Genomic DNA, 19,577 nt, shown 5'->3' with positions numbered 1-19,577 from the left:
TCAATAACTTGAACGCACACGGTACAAGGATGTCTGCAGAAGGGACTCCCTAAGGGAATTGCTGGGTGACAGGTGCATTCTGTACCTTCAGCTGACACTCCTGCCCAGGCACATACGCCTTTTAGTACAGTTGACTTTGGAAGCTGTATATGTTTTGCCTTTAGCAGCCATCTGCAGAAGCTTCCTGTGATTGACAGTCACCACAGTACTCTGGATCAGATGCCCTGAGGGGATGTGCAGAGGAGAAGATAAGCTTGAAAACTCTTCACTTACTTTAAAGCATGCACACAATAGCAGTTTCAGGAGAACCAAGGAGCTGGGTTGGGAGCTGCTGGTGTGGCATACAGCTAAGGATGTGGACATGGCCCTATGGGTATGGGGCTTCTGCCTGCTGCCCTGCACTCTGAAGGCCATGCCATCTGACAGATGTGGGCTTGGGCCACTCTGGCTTGGGAAGCTGGGGCTCAGTTGCCTGTATCTCTGTTGAGGAAGATCCTGTGGTCTTCAAGAAGACAGCTTGAGCTGTGGCTAACAGAGCGTGGCTGCGTTGGGGAGTCCCACGCAGGAGTATGCTCTGAGGGTTCACTCTGGGCTAGGGCTTGGCAAGACTTGCCCAAGGACAGCTTTTTGTTATTTTATTGCCTTGGAAAATGGAGTATTCTTATAAATTCATGGTGGTGGAGGAAAAATGCTCCCATCTATGCCAGCCAGCTGTCTGTGCTGTTTCACTTAGTGGTACTTTCAACTACGTGAGGGACCACTCCAGCCACAGGGAAATGTTCTGCATTAATAACGAATCCAGAATGTGACTAGGGAAGTAAGTCACCCTCAGAGCAAACTGGAGCCCCCCAACTCTACTTCGAATTTCCTCTGCAGATAAAATTCCAGCTCACATATTTTCCCATTGTTCAAACATTCTGGCAGTGTTCCCACCTCAAAAAAAAAAAAAAAAAAAAAAAAAAAAAAAAAAAAGACAAAATTCCCTTCATGTCTGAAAGCTTAGCAGACAGTAATAGTGTGTGGTAGGGTTTGTTGTCCAAAAAATAACATTTTTAATCTGGTTCTTGCACTTAGTAGCAAGTGGTCTTGGTGAGCTGTAATTAGCCTTCCTCAACCTCAGTTTCTCTTGCTGGTAAATGAGAATGACACTGACTCCCTTAACTAGCCTACAGGCTGGTTCTGGGGACTTCCTTTCTCTGAGAAATGTTGCAATGTGCTTAACAAAGAAGGAGTCTTCTTGATCATAATCTCTGGCACACACCTTTGGCCACTTTGGTGCTGTTGGTGTTCCTGCTCAGATGGAAAGGTATCCTGGGACTCGGGAGCCCAGGAATCACACAGTTCTCAGGTGGGACAGTGTCCCAGCCTAAGGACATCCTGTGATCCGGGAGCCCAGGAGCCACATATCTCTGACAGGAAGCCTCCTCAGCAGAGGCATTGCAACCCTGAGGGAAAGTATCCCTGAAAGCTAGAATGTAACAGCTCCACTACTCCTCAGGGTTACAGCTCCCAGGGGAGGCGATCCCCAGCTGAGTTCAGGAGCTCAAGAGGCTCAGCTCCGCCCCACTTCTTCACTTCTCTTCCTGGCTTCCAGCCATGGTAGAGTCACATCAGGCAACAAATCTCATAAAAGAGATGTACTGGGAGGGACTAAGCCAGGGTTTGGAGCAATGAACCTAAGGGTTGCTGCCTCTGCTCCTGGGAGAGGACAGCAGGAAACTGAACAGTTGGCTGGGTTTATGTAGGATTTCTTAGGGGGCAGAGCTTTCCAGGGTGAGGACTGATGGGATTTCAAGTCCTGAGCTTGTGGGAGCTCAGGGATTGGTGGGTTTTTCTGTTCAGGGATTGGTGGATTTTTCTGTTCAGGGATTGGTGGACTTTTTCCTGCAGGATGGGGTCTGGGTGCTCTCTCATGTCAGGGCTGGGAATGACAGTTACAGTCCCTGCTTCAAGGGTATACAAAACATGCAAAGTTTACAAAAGGAGTCCACCGGCAGGGGTAGGTATGAATATCTGACAGGTGCACACTCTCTCTTGAAATCCTGTTCCCTGCCTAAACGGCTGGGTTAGCTTTCAAGTAGCTCTATGGTTCTCATAAAATGGTACTGCCCCCTGGTCCTTGTTTTCAAGCTTTGAAACCCAGAAGTCCCCAGAAGCCATCCAGCCCTATAAACTGCAATGCTATCCTTCAGTAGCTTAGTCCAGTGTCGTCAGAGTCATCCTTGGCTCTTCTGTCTGAGCTAGTGCGAAGGCAGATTGTTCAACTGTTCCAATGAAGGGGAGTTGACACAAAATTGCCGTTTATATGAACTTTATTAGGGGAGAGCCTGATGGCCACGGGCAGCTGTGATCAGGCCATGACGTGAGAGAGCATTAACAGACACAGCCACTCCAGAGTAGAGAAGCTGAGCAGAGAGAACCCTAGGCTTTTAGGAACAAAGGACATTCTGATTCCTACAGGTTTGCAGTGGAGGTGGCCAGCCTCCCTACCATGTGATCTGGCCGGGTTGCCTGTGATCAGGGTGGCCAGGTTTGCTCACAGCTGCAAGAGAGAGGCACAAAGGACAGGCTTCAGGGGTGGGGGTGGGAGGGCTCAAGGGGAGAAAGACAGGCTCTATCTTCAAAATATAGCCAGTCTGACCACATGATGGCCTCTGTGTTCTGGGCCAGCCAGACCATTGCAGTTGGCTTTATCCATCTCCTGTGTTTTCCCCTACTCTCACACCATTCTGTGCTTTCAGAACACAGCCAGACTGAGGCATTCTACTGATCAAAACATCCTGTGACTGGCCCTTCTCCCTCAGACATGCATCCGCCATGCTGTGTGCTGCCTGCGCCTACCCTGCTGGGCTCTTCGCCTTCTTGCAACATGACGGCCATGCTCTTGCATCTGCAGTGTGCAGATGCTCACCTTTCTCACCCAGAGACTCTGCCTCAGGCACCAGCGTGCACTTCCTCTCCGCTTCCAGGGCTCTGCTCCTTATCTGACACCATGTCAAGCCCCAACCCAGCAGATGCCCTCTGTCCCTCTTGTCCTCTCTATCTCCAAAGCACTTTCCTCCTCCCACCCCAAGAAGCCATGCTTGTCTATTGTTTGTCTTCCACACACACCCATCCTCACACATTCCTGACACCCACTGCGAAATGCAAAGCCCCACGGAACAAAAAATGTTTTTTGCTGGTCATTCTGTCCTTAGTGGCTAAAACATATGTCTGACCCACAGTAAGAATTCACAGTACGTTTTCTGATTGTCTAGAGACCATGAGTTCAAGGCCAGCCTGGGCTACATGAGGATAAACTATCTCAAAACAACAACAAAAATCATTGTTGCCTTTGAATAAGTGAGCAAATAGGCTAAGTGTTCTACATGCACATATACATCCATAGGAAAGTGGGTCTGTGGCTTACACTCTTATGGTCTTAGATATTCACATCTCCTTTTAGAAACTGTCTTTTTCTGTTTATTCTCCCCTATACGGCTTGATGTTTTGCTTTATGTATGTGCTTTGTATATATTATGAATTCTTGGTTGTAGATACTTTCTGTGCTGAGATGAACTGCATGAGAAAAGACACTGTTTTAACTTAAGATGTGTACAATGTCTTCTAGGAATGAATAGGTCACTAATCTGTGAATAATTTCCTTCTACTTCTGTGCTTCCAATCAGAACTGGATTCTTGTGTTTTGGGGGACCACGGTTGTGAGCATTCATGTGTAAGCACTGAAGACTCCTTTGTCTGTCGGTGTTTTGAGGGATACGTCCTACGTGATGATGGGAAGACGTGCAGAAGTAAGTTTGCTAGAGCTAGCCCATATGGCCTGACACCCACTGTGCCAACCTTGGTGTGAGCCACAACACACAACCAAATGGCAAGTGATGTCCTGTGCAGGATCCTGGAACAGAACAGGGCTGCTGTATAATAATAAAGGAACTATATATAGCTATATGCTTTACTAATAAATGTCAAGCTAGGTCTGGTGTTACATACTTCGATTCCCACTACTAGGGAGGCCAGTCTGGTCTACATAGCAAGTTCTAGGCTGTGTTACATAGTGCGACCCTCGCTGAGCCTGGTGATATGCCCCTATAATCCTAGCTACATAGAAAGCTGAGGCAGGAGCATGGCAAATTCATAGACTTCCTGAGCTATAGGCCATACTAGACAACTTAGCGAGACACTGTCTCAAGTTTAAAAAAAAAAAAGTGGGCTAGAGAGATGGCTTAGTGGTTAAGAACACTTGCTAAGCCCAGCGTGGTGGTGCACAGCTTTAATCCAAGCACTCAGGAGAAAGAGGCAAGTGGATCTCTGTGAGTTCAAAGCCAGCCTGGTCTACAGAGTGAGTTCCAAGACTGCCAGGGTTACTCAGAGAAACCTTATCTTGAAAAACAAACAAAAATTATAAACAAACAGACAAACAAACAGGCTGGAGATGTAGCTCAGTGGTAGCATGCTTGCCAAGCACACATAAGGCTCTGGGTGCAGTCCCTAGTGCCCAGCAACAACAACAACAACACACAAATAGGATTGTACAAGCTGCACGAATGCTTCTTGTCTCTGTCTCTGTGAGACTTCTCAAAGCTCCTCCCAAAGAGCTTTGAAGAAAAGATGAGTACCTGGAATCATTACTCATTTGCAGACAGAAAAGCCAAGCTTCCAAGAGGTTACCTGATTTTCCTAAATCATGGATTATGCCAGGGACAAAGGCAAAATTAGATTCCCAGGCTGCTGATTTAAACTGAAATTTTCTCCTAAATAATCATACTGAAAACATCTCCGCTTGGCACCGTGTCAGAGGCCACGTCTGCAGACATGAGGCTGGATTGCATCCTGAGACACTGACGCTGGGGTTGGTGCATGGGGATGTCAATGGCAGTGAGAGATTAAAGATTTAGGTCAATCTGCCAGGTGTAGTGGTGCACACCTTTAATCCCAGCACTCGGGAGGCAGAGGCTGGTGGATTGCTGTGAGTTCGAGGCCAGCCTGGTCTGCAAAGTGTGTCCAGGACATCCAAGGCTACACAGAGAAAACCTGTCTCAAAAAAAAAAAAAAGATTTAGATCACCAAACTCCACCCCTAGTTTTACCTGCCTTCTCAAGTGGTACCTGAGTCCAGAGGGCAGGATGGAAGGGTCTCCCAAGGAGATGTTCATGTAGACTTTATGTTGATTCAGTTGTTTTAATCATGGTACTGTCCTCAGGGAAAGATGTCTGCCAGGCTGTGGACCATGGCTGTGAGCACCTTTGTGTAAGCAGTGGCGAATCATACACCTGCAAGTGCCCGGAGGGCTTGAGGCTGGCTGAGGATGGGAAACACTGCAGAAGTAAGTAGCCTGAGTAAAGATGATTCCTGCCTCTAGGACTCGGTGAGCACATAAGCGTCACTGAACCCCTACACTCTCCCTTGCAGACTTTGTAGCCATGAAACAAACTTGGGTTCCAACTTTGGGTGCTCTGCAAGTGTTTCCCAAGGATCAAGGCAGCTTGTGGGTTCTGCAGGAGTTTCTCAGTGGCAGGCCTAAGTTGCCAGTCTCTCTGCTTCTGTTTTCTCTCAGTGCTTACATGGTGATTGGGTGGGTACCCAGGACCTAGTGTAGTGCCTAACAAGTTGATGGGCAAAACAAGAATCATTGGTAGCAATTGACTACCAGGACAAAAAGATAATTTCAGTGCTTTTTTTCTTCTTGGCAGACCACAGATGTTGGAGAGGGGTGGAGGGAGGAGGCTCAGTGGGTTTTGAGAGAGAGAAAAACAAGAAAACCTATCATTTGCTTTTCTAGATCAGGTTGCTCAGAACAGAGTTTCAATAGAAAGTGTGTTAGGAGGGACCCCAGAGATGGTTCAGGTGGTAAAGAGCTTGCTGTGTGAACATGGGGCCCTGAGTTCAATGCCTGGCATCCGTGTAAGAGTAAGTGTGGGAGCACACCTGCGTCTCCGTGCTGAGCACACCACTGGAGGATCCCAGAGGCCTGTAGGCCGGCCAGTAGTTGAATTGATGAGCTGTGGGTTCAGAAAGAGAACTTGTCTCAAAAAATAAAGTGGATAGTGACTGAGGAAGACACTCAACATTGACCTCTGACCTCTTCAAACACATACAAACACGCATGCATGCACAGACATTCACATAGACTCATGTTAGGATATTCCAGAAAAACAGATCCTAACAGTATTTCTGTGAAGGAGGCACATGTACAACATGTTGGGGACAAGGAAGAAAGAGGGAGAAAAAGAAAGGAAAATTGACTTTAAGGAATTGGTTCACGGGATTGCCGGGGCTGGTGAGGAGGATGTCTGCAAAGCTGACTAGAAACTTAGGAAGAGGGGCTGGAGAGATGGCTCAGAGGTTAAGAGCACTGCTCTTCCAGAGGTCCTGAGTTCAATTCCCAGCAACCACATGGTGGCTCACAACCATCAAGAATGTGATCTAATGCCCTCTTGTGGCCTGCAGGTGTATGTACAGGCAGAGCACTGTATACATACTAATAAATAAATATATGAGAAAAAAAAAAAAGAAAGAAAGAAAGAAAAGAAGCTCAGGAAGAGTTGGTGTTGAGAGAGTCTCCCCCTCCTCTGGGACTCAGCCTGCTCTGAAGGCCTTTAAGTGACTGAGTGGGGCCCACACACACTATGGAGGGTAGGGGTAGCCTGCTTTACTCAGAATCTACTGACTTAAATGTTAACCCCATGTACAACCTCATGCGGCAACTTCTAGACTTGCCTTTAGCGAAACAGCTAGCCCTGTAGCCCAGCCAAGGTTTAGACAAAAGTAGCCCTTACACCACCCAAGACAGAGCTGCTCAGTAGGGTGGTGACTGGAATATAGGCATAGACTCTGTCTTAGATAGTAGTTTTCCTCAGGAGGCAGGGGTTGATAATAGCTACGTGGGCTTTTGACACTGCTGTAGTGAGCAGAATGGTTCTCTCTCTCCCTTTCTCCCTCCGTCCCTCCTTCCCTTCCTTTTTTGTTTTGTTGTTTTGGTTTGTTGGTTTTGTTTTGTTTTGCTTTCCTTTTGACACATGGTTTCTCTGTGTAGCCTTGGCTATCCTAGACTCACTGTGTAGACCAGGCTTGCCTTGAACTCAAAGAGATCCACCTGCCTCTGCCTCCTGAGTGCTGGGATGAAAGGCGTGCGCCACCACGCCCAGCTTAATCCTTTCTTGATTAAACAAAATAATTTATTTGCTTTTGAGGTTGCTTAGTGGGCAGTTTCCTCATAGTCCCCCCCCTGCCCCCCCCCCCCCCGAGACCATGGGACATTGCACATGTCAGCAAAGCTGAGCAGGCTAACTCATTAGTGTGATTTTCATCCGGGAGCAGGGCTTGTCTCTGGCAAGAGGCTCTGTGACTAAGTGCATGCCGTGGCACAGGCCTGACTCTGCCAGCCTCTCTGCACCGTCTGGGCTTCTAGCTTCCCACTACAGTTCTTCTTTCATGGACACCAGGCTCAGTCCTGTCCATGTGTCCACCTGAGCCGTTCTTTCTATTCAATTAACATATGTAGTGGCTCACTACATCCAACAGTTGGGCACAAGGCACTATTTCTAGCTTTGTAATTTGATCCCTAAATTAAATCCTACACTTTCCCTCCTCCTAGAGGGATCCATAGTTACAGATTCCAATTTCATGTAAGGTTTCTCATTTTCAAGGATGTACAGAAGCCCAAGGTTGGCATACAGTCAGGAAGTGACGACTCAGGAGAAGTATGCCTCAGTTGGGCCATCCTCTGGCTGGACAACTTTGTACAGTGCAGTCAGACTCTGGCATCCACTACTTCATTTATTCTCTGTGTATACTTAGCTCTGCCCCCAGCGTGTTGTGAGGATTAGAGGGTCATTAACTACCTCAAGGAGTTCAAATTACCTCACCCATGAGAAATGCTCATTAGACAACCAACATGTGGTATTTGAGATCGCTACTAAAAAAATCGGAAGCCATGGCCTATCTAGCCATTCTAAAGTCAAAGGGTAAATCCCCCTGAGCCAGGAGAGTCAAGGGAGATCTGAGAGGCGCTGCTGCGTGATCTTGGCCTCTTCTGGCATGGATTGTAAAGATTATCATTTTAGCAAGGATGTGTTCTTTAAAATGGACCACTTTCTTAAACTCCCCTGGCATGACTGCTCACACTAGCTTCTTCCTACAATAATGGGTTGTTCACCTCCCCAAATTTCCTTCAGGGAAAGATGTCTGCAAGTCAACCCACCATGGCTGTGAGCACATCTGTGTGAACAAGGGCGATTTCTATGTGTGCAAGTGTGCAGATGGGTTTATCCTCGCTGAGGATGGAAGACGCTGCAAGAGTAAGTGATCTGAGGCTTCCATTTGCTCTTGGAGCAATTGCTTTCTGGAGCATTTTTCAGGCCATAGAACCTGATAGGTCAGTAGAGTACTTACAAGTGTGCTACCAAATGGACTCTACCAGGTTCTTCTATTCTGTCAGTAATAATTAGCCCTTCTCCCATAAACATAGGTATGTATGTGCAGCAGCAGCAGCAGCAGCCAGGACACAATGGCTGGTGCTGTTCTGTAAGCAAAGGCTCTATAGAAGGAAGTGGCTGGTACATTATACCTGGACATCTGCTGAACAGCCACATGCATGGCATGGAATCTTCTGGTTTCATTTCCATGAGGAATCAATAGATTGAGTAATGAGGACAAGCATTTAGCGGGGCTGTAGAGTTAGCTCAGCAGTTCAGAGCACGGGCTATTCTTTTGAAGGACCTGGGTTTAGTTCCCAGCATCCATCTGGCAGCTCACAGCTGTCTATGGATTCGGCTCCAAGAGATGTGAGTCATATACATTCAAGCAGAACATTCATACACATAAAATAAAATTTAAAAAAAGAGACCTCAACGCCCAACGTACATGTGCGTGCACTGCGCGCATGCGAGCGCACACACACACCAGCACTCACATGAGCATTTTCTGCTTTATTGTGCTTCACTTTATAAGATTAGACAGCTGCTTGACATCTATCATACTGTAGACTGTTTGAGATGAGATCATTCATTTGGGATTGGTACACTTCTCTTATTCAGCCCTACATACAAAGTCTCTTGGCATCTAAATTGCCTGTGTGTTTATGTAGTTTTTCATTTTACTGTCAGCCATCTATGTTGACAAAATAACTTTTTAAAAATTAATTACATTTTTAAGTTTGTTTGAGACAGGGTTCCCTGTGCAGTCCTGGCTGTACTGGACGTACTGTAGATACCAGGCTGGCCTTGAACTTACAGAGATCCACCTACCTCTGCCTCCTGAGTGCTGGGATTACAGGCGTGTGCCACCTAGCCCACCTACATTTTTAAGTCTTAATAGGTCAGTAGAGTGCTTATAAGTGTGCTACCAAATGGATACTACCAGGTTCTTTTATTCTGTCAGTAATAATGTACTGAATACCGATTGTGTGCCAAGCATTATGGGCACAGAAATAAATGATACATAGTATCTACTGAAGGAGAACTCAGACTAAGAGAGGAATACTCATTGTTAAATAATTGTCCCACCACATGGGTACAGCATAGGGCACACTGGACTTGAGCAGCATAGTGCTGGACATTTTGTGTTAGTCATTATCATAACCCTGCTGTGGCCGGTGCCCCGCACAAAGCAGGTACTCAGGAACTTGATTGTGGTCGAATAAAGGGATGTGTTGGGGTATTCATGTGAGGAACTGACACGAGCTGGGTCACTGTGCAAGCTTCTTGGAAGAGATAACGGCTGAGGGGAAATTAAGCATATCCTCTCCTGTCAGTCAGGATATTAGCACTTGTGTGTGTCAGCCTCCCACAACAAAGTGAGGGGAACTGCCTTGGTCTAGTCTAATTCAGTGATTCTCAACCTGTGGGACATTTACATAACAATTCATAACATTAGCAGAATTAGTTATGGGGTAACAACAAAAACAGTGTAATGGGTGAGGGTCATTGCAGCATGAGGAACTATAATAAAGGATGGCAGCATGTGGCATACGCCTTTAATCTCAGCACTCAAGAGGCAGAGGCAGGCAGATCTCTATGAGTTCGAGGCCAGCCTAGTCTGCAAAGCGAGTCCAGGACAGCCAAGGCTACAAGAGAAACCCTGTCTCAAAACACAATAACAAAAACAAACCAAAAAAAAAAAAAATTTGGCAACATTAGGAAGGTTGACAACCACTAGTCTAATCCTTTACTGTACTGTATGCATGACAAAGGCCTCACTGCCATTAATCAGCATATGATTTCCTTTACAATGTGTATATACTGTGTAGCTTAGGGAAATTACTAGTGTTTTTTTTTTGTTTGTTTGTTTTTTGGTTTTTGTTTTTAGAGACAGGGTTTCTCTGTGTAGCCTTGGCTGTCCTGGACTCACATTGTAGACCAGGCTGGCCTTGAACTCACAGGGATCCACCTGCCTCTGCCTCCCAAGTGCTGAGATTAAAGGCATGCACCACCACCACCCGGCAATTACTAGTGTTATAATCAGTAACTCAAACATGAAAGAGAAAACACTGTTATTTGCGATATTCCCTACTTGTCTGTCCTGTGTGCTAGCAGGAGAAAGACGCCTCCTCAGATTCACTCACGCCTCCTGCTGAAGCATGACTTTTATACTCTGTGTATACACGACCTCTGACCCTTTAACCATGTTACCTTCTCTTTCATCTCTGCAGGATGCACGGAAGGCCCAATTGACCTAGTCTTTGTGATTGATGGATCCAAGAGCCTTGGAGAAGAGAATTTTGAGATTGTGAAGCATTTTGTCACTGGGATTATAGACTCCTTAGCAGTTTTCCCCAAAGCTGCTCGTGTGGGGCTCCTGCAGTATTCCACGCAGGTCCGCACAGAGTTTACTATGAGGGACTTCAGCTCAGCCAAGGACATGAAGAAAGCTGTGGCCCACATGAAATACATGGGCAAAGGCTCCATGACTGGGTTGGCCCTGAAACACATGTTTGAGAGAAGTTTTACACAGGTAGAAGGGGCCAGGCCCCTCTCTTCACAGGTGCCCAGGGTTGCTGTCGTGTTCACCGATGGACGGGCTCAGGATGACGTCTCCGAGTGGGCCAGTAAAGCCAAGGCCAATGGTAAAATGGGATGGAGTTGTGGTTTATATGACACAAGGTTCAGGTCTCTTAAATTCACAGCTAGCCTTAGGAGTCAGAGAGAACTGCCATTAAAAATACACCTTGACAATACTGCCACCTACAGGCCATGGTGTGACCTCCAGCAGAGAGAGTCACTTCAGTATATGCTATTTAACAACGTATGGCTGTTCTAATGCCCTGGTATAATTCCTCCATAGTCACTTGAAGAATTTTTTTTAATGGATTTCTGGTGGCAACTTTACTAACACAAATATACTTTTAAAGATTTTCTTCACATGCATTAGTGTTTTGCCTACATGTATGTCTCTATGAGGGTATCAGATCCCCTAGAACTGGAGTTAGAGACAGCGATAATCTCCCATGTGGGTGCCAGGAATTAAATCAGGTCCTCTGCAAGAGAAGCCAGTGTTCCTAACTGCTGAGCCCTTACTCCAGCCCCCCAAATACACTTTAAAGAAAAAGAGGAGCAGGAAGAGTTCTCTTGCTAGCCCAAGCTAGTCTGCAGCAGACAAGATAGCCCAAAATAGCTTCACACTCATAGCTGCAGGCGCCCTAGTGCAGGTACTGCAACCACAAGCTACCACGTGAATAGTTTCGGTCAAGTCTTGAAATGAACATTCCAAAGTCATGTGTTGCAGGTGGATCACTGTGAGTTCCAGGACAGCTTGGTCTACAAAGCGAGACCAGGACAGCCAAGATAACACAGAGTAACCCTGTCTTGAAAAACTAAAAAAAAACAAAAACAAAAAACAAAACCTGTGTTAGAAACCTGACCTAGCCGGGCAGTGGTGGCGCACGCCTTTAATCCCAGCACTCGGAGGCAGAGGCAGTGGATCTCTGGAAGTTCGAGGCCAGCCTGGTCTACAAAGCCGGCCCAGAGCAGCCAAGGCTACACAGAGAAACCCTGTCTCGAAAAACCAGTAAATAAATAAAAATTAAAAAAATAAAAAAAAGAAAGAAACCTGACCTTTGGGGGAGAAAAAAAACCTAAAAACTAAAAACAAAACAAAAAACCAGAGTTGGATGTGTCCAGGTTCTTGTTGCTCCATGGAGCTCAGCCCCTCTTCTGAGGTTCTGACTGACTTCGTTTATACTGCAGGGACTGGAGGGTAACGTCAGTTGCATAGAGGTGAAGGGTGGAGTGTGGCCCTTGACTCATGGGACGCCAAAAGCTAGCATGGATGTTAGAGCCAGTTCATGGTGTCTGCATTTCTTCTGGTGAGATGAGAAAATCCAAGGTCATGAAGCAGTCTGCTTGCAAGCCACACTCCTTGAGTCGTAAAGACACACTGTTTCATCAGGTCCTCTAAGAGGAAAGAGAATGTGCACAGCCCTCCCTGAGACTCTAGGATTTGGGCCTCAATGGGCCCAGATGCATAGATAATAGACACACACTTGCTCAGTCCATAACAATCAGGAGTTAAAGTACTTTTGGTTCTATTGGCGAACTCCATCCGCCTCACAGAAAGGCTGGTGATTCCCAGTTTTTATGAAAGAGTCCATTTTGTACACTTTTCTTAACTTCACTGCTCAATCTTTCCCTGACCAAGAGAGAGGGAGCCATAAGAGGTGTCCACCCTGGGTAATCTGAGTGGTTTGTAAAATGACTACAATTTTCCAGAGAAAACTTTCATTTTTCTAAGCTGTGAGAAAACTTTTTCCTACTCTCCTGAAGACTAACTCAAGACAGCTACACATTTGTTACCTGACCCTTTTCTGGCGAATCAATAAGTTGTTGCCTTAGCTAGAGGCTAATCAATAAGGTGCCCATACATCTCTAACGATGTAGGCTGCGTCTCTAAGGATCCTCTTTTGCTCATAGGTCCAAAATAAAAATGCTAGAAAATATAAAGGGGTGTTGGGTATTGATGCTTCAAACCACACCGCTTAGTATCTAATTCTGGGTATAGCATAATGTCGACCCTGGGAATGCAAGCATCTTTTTCTAACTTCTGTTGCTTAGGTATCACTATGTATGCTGTTGGGGTAGGAAAAGCCATTGAGGAAGAACTACAGGAGATTGCGTCTGAGCCCACGAACAAGCATCTCTTCTATGCAGAAGACTTCAGTACAATGAGTGAAATAAGTGAGAAGCTGAAGCAAGGCATCTGTGAAGGTACCGTAGAATGTGTCTAAGGTAGACCACAGTCAGCCACAGGCAGCAAGGCATCTGTGAAGGTACCGTAGAATGTGTCTAAGGTAGACCACAGTCAGCCACAGGCAGCAAGGCATCTGTGACGGTACCGTAGAATGTGTCTAAGGTAGACCATAGTCAGCCACAGGGCAGCAAGGCATCTGTGACGGTACCGTAGAATGTGTCTAAGGTAGACCATAGTCAGCCACAGGGCAGCAAGGCATCTGTGACGGTACCGTAGAATGTGTCTAAGGTAGACCATAGTCAGCCACAGGGCAGCAAGGCATCTGTGACGGTACCGTAGAATGTGTCTAAGGTAGACCACAGGCAGCCACAGGCAGCAAGGCATCTGTGAAGGTACTGTAGAATGTGTCTAAGGTAGACCATAGTCAGCCACAGGGCAGCATGAACCCAGGAGAAAATCCTCAAACCATTTCTTTAGAACCTAGAGAAATGCCTCCCTGCCGGCCAGGACAAGTGATGCCTATGGACACCACACCCAAAGAGAATGAAAGAGGTGAAGACGAGCATGTCTCGCTGTGGCAAACAGCATACTAAATATTTTAACATTCCATTCTTTTTTATTTGATTTTTTTGAGGCATGGTTTCTCTGTAACAGAGCCTCAGCTGTCCTGGACTCGCTTTGTAGACCAGACTGGCTTTAACTCACCTGCCTCTGCCTCTGGAGTGCTGGCAGTAAAAACATGCCCCGCCTTTAAAGATTTATTATGCATACAATGTTCTGCCTGTACATGTGCCTGCCTGCCTGAAGAGAGCACCAGATCTCATTATAGATGGTCATAAGCCACCATATGGTTGCTGGGAATTGAACTCATGACCTCTGGAAAAGCAGCCAGTGCTCTTAAGAGAGCTATCTCTCCAGCCCCAAACACGCCATTCTTAGTCCTCACTAAATTCATGTAAGCAAAGAGCCAGACCTAGAACTCAAGTCCTACTTCAGGACGTTTTTGGAGAGGAATGCCTATCCTTGCAGGCTCACTATTGGACCCCTAAGTGCCTTCCACAGGGGCGTCTATTTATGACTATTCTTTAGATTTCAGATATCTACTATACTTTCCTCTGGTTCACTTATTAGTTATGCTACACATTAATTCTATCCATTTCCTCTCTTACTCACATCTTAGCTTCAGACACCCTGAAAATCCAATCCAAATGATGCCTTATTCCTCTAAAGCAAAGAACTTTGGGGTGAAGGGGGGACCCCAGGGGTTGGAGCATGCTTTGCCTGTGTCTGCCATTCCTAGTGAAATGTCTCAGGTAGGGGTACAGTGATTGAACTGGGTCTTTTAGCAACTTCAACTTTTTTCAGCTTCACCTTCTTGACATGGCATGGTGCATTTGTTAGATGGAATGTAAGTTCTCTTTGGGAGAGAACTGCCCTAACATGGTCGTAGATCATCACAATAGCCAACAGCATTTTTGAATCTTCAGTGTTACCAAATAACATCAAAAGATCCTGGGTTCCAGCAGTGTCCTAAAAAGCATGTGTGTGCATGTTGTAAAATTGTGTCACTCCTCTTGGCCATCTCTTTTTGATCAGCTCTAGAGGACTCTGATGGAAGACAGGACTCCCCAGCAGGGGACCCGCCAAAGCACGTCCAGCGTCCGACAGGTGAGTAGTCTAAGTGGTATTTCTACCTCTGCTTTGCTGCTGCAGACAGAAGTTGTAAAGTGACAGTAAGACTCAAGTGCCAGCTAAGGCCCTTCTCTGACAGACAGCAAAAAGGTACTGTCCCTTAAGCAACCATTCTACTGACAGTCTTTTTGTCACAGCGTGCCAAAAACAAACAAACAAACAAACCAAACAAAACCAGCAACTCTCCAAGAGTTGTGAGGGATACAAAATCCTTGTTAGTAGCTGCTTTAGACCACAATAGTGTGAAACTGGTTTGAATTCAGTTGTCTCTCTTTACAGAATCTGAACGAGGCACCATAAATATCCGAGACCTACTTTCCTGTTCTAATTTTGCAGTGCAACATAGATATCTGTTTGAAGACAGTCTTTCACGATCTACACAAAAACTTTTCCACTCAACAATATCTTCAGGTAATTCCTAGTAAAATATCACTACTTCGTAAGCGGCAGTAGCCTTTCAGCTTACCAATGGACGTAGCTTAAAGTAGGAAAGAAAAAGGAACTTGACTTAACTGCAGTACCTAGAAGTAGTAGAGCCCAGTGTACAGTGTGTGAAACAGACAACGCTCTTTCCCAGCACTTACGCCCCTGACCTCACGTGTGGGAAGGGCACTTATGCCCCTGATCTGGATGTATGGGAAAGGCTGGCCATGCATTTCATTATGGTTTCCTGTGTACTGATCAGTTCCATTACTGTGTCTGGGAAATGAGGTGAAAGATGGGGGTGAACTCTTTCATCTGCTTTCTCAGGAAGCCCTTTGGAAGAAAACCAGGACAAATGCACATGTGAAAACCTTATAATGTTCCAGAACCTTGCAAACGAAGAAGTAAGAAAATTAACCCAACGCTATATCCTTTTCCAGTAGTATGTTCTATAGGTAATGCAAATATTGACAAATCTTTACAAATAACGATGGATTTCATTAAAAAGGAAAGACAGCAATACTGAGCCAGGAAAGGCTTTTTCTATAAGTTAGCTGGATAGGTGTTTGAGAGTTGGGGACAAGCCTGGGTTAGTGCCCATGGTCACTAGTTGTCATCTGCTGTCTAGCTTAGGAAGAGTCACATTAAAGCCAATCAGGTAGCATATAAAGTCTAAGAGAGGAGGCATTTAACTCTCTGTGCTAGGATGGCCATACACTAGGAATAAAGTGCCTCAGAGATGCAATGTTTAGTCAAGTATGTTATAGAATTGAAGAGATTTCAAACTCAAGTCTAAGCTCTAAACCCTGAACTACACAGAAGCCACATGCATGTGGCAGGCGCTGGAGAGCTAGGTTTTCCTCTTTTCTTTTTTGCAGCAAAGATCGTTTCTATCAGCACTCTTAAGAAATGAAAATTTCTACCAAGGGATCAGGATCCTTTAAACAGGAATGCACTGGTATAGAGTATTCAGCGCTTTTACATGTTGAACACACTGCCAGCTGCTCTGAACTTAAGACCACAGTAAGCCTACTAAAGCTAGCTGATAGACTTCGGTATCTACTACTTCATAGAGAAATGGCTTAATTCTGCACTACTGTTTCAACAAGCTTACAGAATTCTCCCTGTCAAGTGTGGAAAGGGGGATTGGCCCCCCACGTGGAAAGTCTTCCTGACAGCAGATAATACAAATAGACTGGGCCCTTATACTGCAATGGTGGCAGATAGGGAGGAGTAAGGAGCTTACGGGAAAGACAAAGCCTCCTGTCCTTTTCCACCCACGCGTGAAGGCTACTTACTAAGAAACTACATGTAAGAGTCTAAGTGAAAACTAAGGCCATTCACTTCCTAGCTTTTGGCCTGTCATTGAGAAAACCCATTCCCATTTCTTTGTACTCCACATCTCTCAAATTATGAGCTATAGGAGCATGGCAAATTGGTTTATAAGCAACAAGGGTGTGGCCAGAAAAAAATGTTAATCTTAAGGAAAAGCAAAATTCAAATATAACTGTATGGCTTTGGTGTTTTGAAAATAAGCTTAACACGAACCACTTTTGTATAGTCTTTAAGGCATGTTAAAGGAACTACTGTAAATTATGTTTTAAAATACTGGACAGTTTGTTTTTTGGCTTTTCAGGACAGGGTTTCTGTGTAGCCTTAGCTGTCCTAGACTCACTTTGTAGACCAGGCTGGCCTCAAGCTACAGCGATCCATCCACCAGCCTCTGCCTCCTGAGTGCTGGGATTAAAGGCATGAGCCGCCGCCACCCGGCCTGGATAATTTATTATTAATCTCAAAGTTGGGGTTTTTTTCCCTTAAACTTTTAGTAGTTAAAATTGTTATACTTTATTGTAAGCTAAAGTAGGCAGTCTAGACGTCTTTTCCTTAATTCAAGATTCACTAGAAGAAATGACACAAAGAATGGAAGCCTTGGAAAACCGCCTAAGATACAGATGAAGACTAGAAATGCCTTTATGTATAATTTGTGCGCCATCATTCTTGACAAAGGCGGTGGAGCCTGAAAGCAAAACACAACCAGTACAGATTACACTGGATTGCTTGGCTACAGAATTGGAGACACTGAGTTGTCTAAATTTCAGTGGGGGTGGGGGTAAGGAGTCCTTCTGAATTCTAAGTTTACCATGAGAATAAATAAGCTGTGCAGTGATCTGCAAAGTGCAGCAGGCATGATTTGCTTCTGCCCCTTCCTGCCTTACCATTGAAATCTTCACTTGACAACTGAAGAGTCTCAATCTGGCAGAAAACTGACTCCACAAATTGCTGTTTCGTACTGGAATTTAACTTGATGTATCTGGATATGACATAAGTCATGGGACCTATGTCCTGTAATAAGTTGACTTTTTTATACAATATTAAAACTCACCGCTCCAGGAAACAGTACTGAATAAAATTCCTAGTTTAAATATGAGAAAGAGCCTCATTAATTGATGAATTTCTAACTCAGGCTACCTCAAATTATCATTTCTCTTATGCCCACCTCCAAAGGACTGGGAACACAAGCAAGCCCAGCCTCACTTTTACCTTTAAATAGAAACTCCATATACATGGGAAAAACCAATATAATCAGGAAACAAAACAAAACAAAACACTGATGGTAACATAGTGATGGTTACTGATGTGGAAATACAAGATCTTGAAACATACAGATCTTAGCTACAGCAGCTTCATTTGATATCATTTAGTATGAAATCAAATGGCTTTAACACACATACAAGGGAGACCTGCAAATGAATGTCATTAATGCATAAAAGCAACAAATTAAAATCAGCCTAACCATTACAACTAAATTACTATGTAGTCTGTATCACTGAAATACATTTATAGAAATCCCCCATATCCATGCTGAAACCCCAGAGGTGGCAACACAAACAGGACCTCAGATACCTGAGACTGGCCTCAAAGTCACTATGTAACGGGATGACCATACACTCTTGAGCCTCCTGCCTCGCCTTCTGAGTGCTGGAGTTACAAGTATGCACCACATCTGCTTTACATAGTGCTAAGGACTGAGTGCAGGGCTTTGGGTATGTGAGGAAAGCACTCAGTAACTGAGCCACTCCAGACCTCAGACCAACTGTAGAAGTCAATGACAATATGGGGACAGGCAGGCCTGAGTTCAAAGCCAGCCTGTTCTATATACCGAGACTCTACCTTAAAATAAATAAGTCCAATGACAGTCTAGCATCCCAGTAATTTCTATGAACACGAACACACACAATTGGCTATTCAAAGATACACTAGTATGCACATTAAGCGCAGGAAATGAGACAAGCCTGGGGGAACTTACAGTATCACTTCAAGACACAGTGAGCTGCAGCTTTATAGAGGACAAAGTAACATGCTTCCAAACAAAGTCCTTCAACTTTAGAACTCGAATCTTTTATATCCAAAATACCTTAAGTTTATACTGATACTTCAAGTGTTTTCAACAGAATGTCCACCCATAGGGTGACTGACTGGAAGAACATTCCCTAGCCTTCAACAGTATCTGAACAATCTAAGTGATGTGACTCAAAATACAGGTTTTCATTGTATTGATTTGGATGACAAAGACTGATGTGTAAGGCAATCAGCCTAAACTGCCTACCCCTTTCTCCTACTTGGTACCACAAATAGTACACAAGCTTCACGAAAAACAAGCCTGCCATCACTTTAGATTAGATTAGGGGCTTGCTGCCGAGTTGGGCTTCCAGGTCCTATACCAGGCACATGGGCTAAGGCACCAGTAGCCCCCACAAGTGATCCAATGTCCTTGGCTGGCATGCAGACACAGAAGGAAAAAAGCTTAAGTCCTTTTTATTAAAAAAAGTTTTAGCTAGGCGGTGGTGGAGCACACCTTTATCCCAGCATTTGGGAGGCACAGGAGGTAAATTCAAGGCCAGCCTGGTCTACAAAGTGAGTCCAGGACAGCCACAGCTACAGAGAAGCTGACTCAAAAAAAAAAGTTTTTGGCTGTTGCCACAGTTTGCGGAGGACCCCAGGGCCCAGACTCGCCTGTAGTTTTCCAGGACCCGCTGGATCCTTCTATTTCCTCTTTCTCCCAGGCTTCTCACACCTAAAGTTTCAATAGGATGTCCTCCCCTCTTACCTACTATCCTGGTAGGTACAGTTTTTCATGGGTACGTACACCTTGGACTAGTGTCTCGATGTAAGTGAGCATATACCATTTAGCTTTTTGCTTCTGTGTGAACTCACTCAGTATGACAATTTCTAGTTCAATCCATTTGTCCACAAATTTTGGAAATTCCTTGTTTTTAATA

The 19,577-nt window shown here is 45.1% G+C and overlaps 1 protein-coding gene across 2 annotated transcripts in view; it reads left to right on the top strand.

The window, feature by feature from the left end:
* The window catches only part of MATN2 (matrilin 2), a 146,784-nt gene extending 128,948 nt beyond the window's left edge, over positions 1 to 17,836 (top strand). The window contains exons 11-19 of one of the 2 annotated variants that reach the window (XM_084751308.1): positions 3,669 to 3,791; positions 5,201 to 5,323; positions 8,175 to 8,297; positions 10,649 to 11,062; positions 13,047 to 13,199; positions 14,779 to 14,850; positions 15,211 to 15,285; positions 15,625 to 15,723; positions 17,198 to 17,836. In XM_084751308.1, coding sequence (XP_084607434.1) covers positions 3,669 to 3,791; positions 5,201 to 5,323; positions 8,175 to 8,297; positions 10,649 to 11,062; positions 13,047 to 13,199; positions 14,779 to 14,850; positions 15,211 to 15,285; positions 15,625 to 15,723; positions 17,198 to 17,253 — 1,238 coding nt within the window. In that variant the 3' untranslated portion in view covers positions 17,254 to 17,836. Of the gene's footprint in view, positions 1 to 3,668; positions 3,792 to 5,200; positions 5,324 to 8,174; positions 8,298 to 10,648; positions 11,063 to 13,046; positions 13,200 to 14,778; positions 14,851 to 15,153; positions 15,286 to 15,624; positions 15,724 to 17,197 lie in introns of both variants that reach the window. The other variant, XM_084751307.1, reaches the window with a different exon arrangement.
* The last annotated feature ends 1,741 nt before the right edge of the window (positions 17,837 to 19,577 follow it).

Source organism: Acomys minous (assembly GCF_964271855.1).
Source record: "Acomys minous genome assembly, chromosome: 12".
Lineage (NCBI taxonomy): Eukaryota > Metazoa > Chordata > Mammalia > Rodentia > Muridae > Acomys > Acomys minous.
This window is presented reverse-complemented; position numbering and strand designations above follow the sequence as displayed.